At 27.8% G+C, this 4,624-nt stretch overlaps 1 protein-coding gene across 5 annotated transcripts; it reads right to left on the minus strand.

Annotated features, from left to right (window-relative positions):
- Nucleotides 1-410: 410 nt before the first annotated feature.
- Nucleotides 411-3,179, minus strand: LOC127126075 (myb-related protein 2). Of its 5 annotated transcripts, none has more exons than XM_051054947.1 (8): nt 3,006-3,179; nt 2,506-2,697; nt 2,306-2,382; nt 1,997-2,054; nt 1,816-1,903; nt 1,641-1,710; nt 1,154-1,556; nt 411-874 (listed from the first exon to the last, which is right to left on the minus strand). In XM_051054947.1, the coding sequence occupies exons 2-8, from the start codon at nt 2,690-2,692 to the stop codon at nt 573-575; spliced, it is 1,185 nt and encodes a 394-aa protein (XP_050910904.1). In that variant the 5' UTR covers nt 2,693-2,697; nt 3,006-3,179; the 3' UTR covers nt 411-572. The 5 variants fall into 5 exon arrangements, with proteins under 5 accessions (XP_050910904.1, XP_050910890.1, XP_050910897.1 ...); XM_051054933.1 differs by having other exon boundaries at nt 1,641-1,719; XM_051054940.1 differs by having other exon boundaries at nt 1,816-1,906.
- Between the last annotated feature and the right edge of the window lie 1,445 nt (nt 3,180-4,624).

The raw sequence follows: 4,624 nt of genomic DNA on the forward strand, positions 1-4,624 counted from the left end.
GTTGTCTGGATTCTGCATCAACGATTAAATTACCACAAGTAGTCGACATTTTATCATTGATCATGTCCAAACTAAGAGAAATGTTTTTTTCCGCTGTGTTTTATATCACAATTTTCTTTATAATTATTTTTGAAAATACAGTGAATCAAATATATGTTCTCTTCTTCATAGTAGATCTATTTGATTATATTGTATAATATTATTATTAGATTTTCACATGAATATTTTTATGTGATTGGTTAGATTTTCACATGAATATCTTTATGTGATTGAACTTTTCAATTTCATGACTGACACAAAGAGTATGTGTTGTTTCGATCCAACAACAAAATGTCATGCCCCTGTATATAAACATATTAAAAAGAAGAAAAAAAAGCTTTGATCACTTAAATCAAATTCCATACAAATAGCAATCAAAGTATATAATATTTTCATTTATCTTTAAGTTTACATAAAAGAAACTAATTCTGCATACAATCTGATTGGAGAATTATTTTTTCTGTTCAACCAAGTTATTATCAAATGTGTTACAAATGACATACTATAATAAGATGCAATTCCATCTAAAAGTCCTAGCAATTCCAGCTGAAACCATTCAAATCAAATTTTTGGCAGTGAGAAGAGGCATCATTGTTATCATGAGAATTCAAGTCTAATTTCACTTCAAAGTTTGCTAGTCTATAGTCTTGAGAAATTTTTTCACTATTAAGTTTAAGTTGCATTCCACTAGTTTCACTACTTTTTCTTCTTTTCCATTCTTCACCCTTTAAATTTTCCTTTGACATACTTCTCCTCATATACAATTCTTCTTCATGAATTCTTCCTATATTCACGGATAAGAGGTCAGAGGTATTTTCTGACACACCATTCGGTTCTATTTGTAAGAAACAAAAGATTAAATCAGATAGATGAACGTTTTTAATAAATAATATACTTAAAAATATATTATATTTTTTTATATTTAAAATATTATAAATAAAATAAAATAAATTTAGGATCATGTATAAATCGGATTTATGATCAGTTGATTGTAGATAATTAAATTAAGAGAATCGATTATTTTCTTTCTTAATTCAATGATTTACGTTCAACTATCCTGACTAAAAATATAATTTTTATTATAAATATGATTAGCCGGAGTAAAAAGTTATACCCTTTAATACTTTATCGTTTGATGAGGAAAAAAACTTCGTATTCTCCTTCACTTCTTCACAAAATGTGTCATTATATGCTCTCAAATTCATGTCTTTGTTATGCATTTCTTGGTCTCTTTGAGAGTCCTCACTATTGGTTAAGAAACTTCCCATTGAATAATCAATGGCTTCAACTTCTTGTTTTTGTTGAGGCCAACTCATATTCAATTCTTTTATTTCTGAAAACTTAGAATCAAGACTTTCCGTCGATACTCTTGATGCTAACTCGGATAGTTGAACCTTTGCATCATCAAGTCCCATAGTACCTAAATTTTGTTTTCCTAATGTTTCCTTAGCTTTTTCAAGCACCGAATGAAGGTACATTCCTTGAGCCTCTATTCGTAGTTGCAAGTGTCGTTGTACCTACATAAAACACGTTAATACGCATTTATATATGTTTTTGTAAACCCTAAATCATAAACCCTAAAGTTGAAAGACGTTTTATACCTCAAGTTGCTCATGTAGTCTTCTTTGCACTTCAATTTGCATATTTAATGCTTCATTTATATCTGAATTTCTGGATTTACTAATGATTAGATTAAACAATATTGTTTTGAATTTTGAACAATGAAAACTTAATGATAGAACAAAATGATGAAAATGTATGTGTTTTTATTCTTACTTGTTTGTTTGGAGTCCTATGCTTAAATCTCTCATATGAATTCCACTTGATTCAGACATTCTACTTTCCAATTCAGTGGTTGGTGTTGCTGCTAAGATGAAGTAATTTACAATTTTTCAAATTATGTTCATAATATTCTTATGAAAAACATTGAAAGCATAATAAATAAATGTTTAATTACCAATTTTATTGTTGAAAGTATTAGTTTGTCCATTTGTACTTTTACTGATCCTATACTTCTGCATCAAGAAAAGATAAATCATTATAAATAATTAACCCCAAAAAAACGCGAACAAATAACATTAGAGATTCAATCAGAGTTTCATCAATTAGTCTTCATATATTACATCTTATTTGAATACTACGGTTTAATTTATAAATTATATAAAACACGAAAGGTTTTATATAACAAATGAAAAATAGAGTGAGCAAAACTTAAAAATATTTATATAATACGATAAAAATGGCATGAGGATAGTGATATATTTACCTGTAGGTGACTCTTTAAATGGTATAATGTAAGTCCAGGAATTCCCATAAGTTTCAATACTGTTTTTGGTGTAGCTTCTGCATCAATATAATAATCAAGTTAGCTTAAAACGTTGCAAGTTTTATGTATATAATTCGATTTAATTGATATATACTAACAATAGATTTTTTTACGCTGACAGTGTATCAAAATAGACTTACTATCTGTTCCTCCAAGTTGATTGACTGCTTCGATGAAACGTTGATGAAGGTCTGGTGTCCATTTTAGTCTTGGCTTAGCATCGGTTGAGAGAACAAGTCCTGAATCCATGCTTCCATTTCCTCTTTCTTGCATTTGCATCCTTAAAGCATGCATGTTTCTTGCTTCTTCATGTTGATGGTAATACATAATCTCTTCAATGAAGAAAAAAAGTTATCTTAAAAACCGAACTATGGTCAAAATGAATGAACCATAGTAAAAGCCGGTTCAAGGCTCAATTGCTTGAACCGTACGGTTTGGTTATTTAAAACATTGAAAACTATGTTTTGCGGCCATAGTTCGAGCTATTTACTATAACAAAAAATTTAATGTATTTATATATACAACACAATCACGATTGAGATTGTATTAACCATAATTAATTTTGATTTTCACAATATAACTAAAAAATGTGACACGATTCTGACCGCGTTTAAAATATTCTCATAATAATTATTTTTACCTGATTGACAAATGCAATAGAACTTTTCCAAAATCTTCAAGAGCACTTCCTTTAGGCTTTCAACTCAAGTTTCTTCAACACTTTGCAAAGGCTTAGTTGTGTTCTCAAAGATGTCTTAATTCAATATATACATTAGAATTCTTGATACTTTTCATGATTGTAGGATCTCATTCACTTCCACTTTTTGATTATAAGAGCAAAGAACTTATCCAATAGAATTGTGCTTTCTTAGAAACCTTACACGTTGCACTTAGAATCTAATTTATTTGACCTATAATCACTTTGTGCCTGCATATGTTTTTGTTCCATGACAAATGGAAGAACCTTATTCCAAAAGTTAAGAGAAGAATTCAAAGTGACATGAACTATAGAATAAACTTTTTTCTTCTTCTTGAAAGCATCAAAAACCACACTTCACTTTTCACATGTTTGTCAAAAAAAGATTCTTGCCTTGGAACTCTATCAATTAGTCCTTGTCATTCACATAGGTAATTGGGCCAATTTGGAATATAAATTTTACTTTATATAGAAACATTAATTATGCACCAATTTAACTATTTAAAGTTGAAGAGTTTTGGCTTAATAAGGGATTAAGATTAAAATCATTAAACAAAATTTAATTACATTTTATAAGTGAAGAAGTATATAACTATATTGAGTGAAGAAAAAGATGATGGACAAAATATTTTACACTTTTTAATAGATATTGATGGGTGAGTTAGGCACAAAAATAGATTTATGTAAATGTCAATGTGAAATCGATTATATTCCTCTTGTTTTGAGTGGAATCGATTTTTATTTTATTAAAGCATCTAAAAATAGAAATATTCTATTGGAAATACAATGAAGAAAAATAATAAAAGTAGAAGGTGATGTTCACTCCTTGAAATATCTTTTTAAAGAAAGAAATAGAATAAGAACACATTCCATTTTATCTTGTTTGCTAAGTTTGATGCATATGTGGCCAACAAAGAATAAAAAACAAAATAAAGGACTTAGAAGTATTCAAGATGTTGCCTTTCCCTTGACGAATCCTAAGCAACTAGAAGCATATGACAAGAAAAATACCAATGAGTGTATTTTTCTTCCTCTATATCTTAAGCATCGATACATCTTCTGTTAGAATATATATATATATATATATATATATATATATATATATATATATATATATATATATATATATATATATATATATATATATATATATATATATATATAATTTGATTTCGGATTTTGTGTTCCAGTTAGTTTTGCTTATAATTTTCATGATTTGTTTTGAAAATTTTCTTTTGAAAAGATTTTATTTGTTATATAATTTGCATGATTTATTTTTGAAAAGGCTTAATTTGATGGAGATTTGATATACTTTAGATAGGCTTAATTTGATGGAGATTTGATATACTTTAGATTTGTTTATGGAAACCCTAAGGGGCTTTCTAGTTGGGTTGAATTATATCTTTAAAGAGATTGATTTCCCTATTGGATAAAGAAGACAAAAGAAAATATGCATACTATTAGAGACTATACATCGAGTCTTGTAATGTATTTTATTTGTGTGAAACTTTGTCCTTTGTTATTTATCACTACTTAGGAGAGATAGAGTTTTGTTTTGTATG

This window comes from Lathyrus oleraceus, chromosome 1, assembly GCF_024323335.1.
Source record: "Lathyrus oleraceus cultivar Zhongwan6 chromosome 1, CAAS_Psat_ZW6_1.0, whole genome shotgun sequence".
NCBI lineage: Eukaryota > Viridiplantae > Streptophyta > Magnoliopsida > Fabales > Fabaceae > Lathyrus > Lathyrus oleraceus.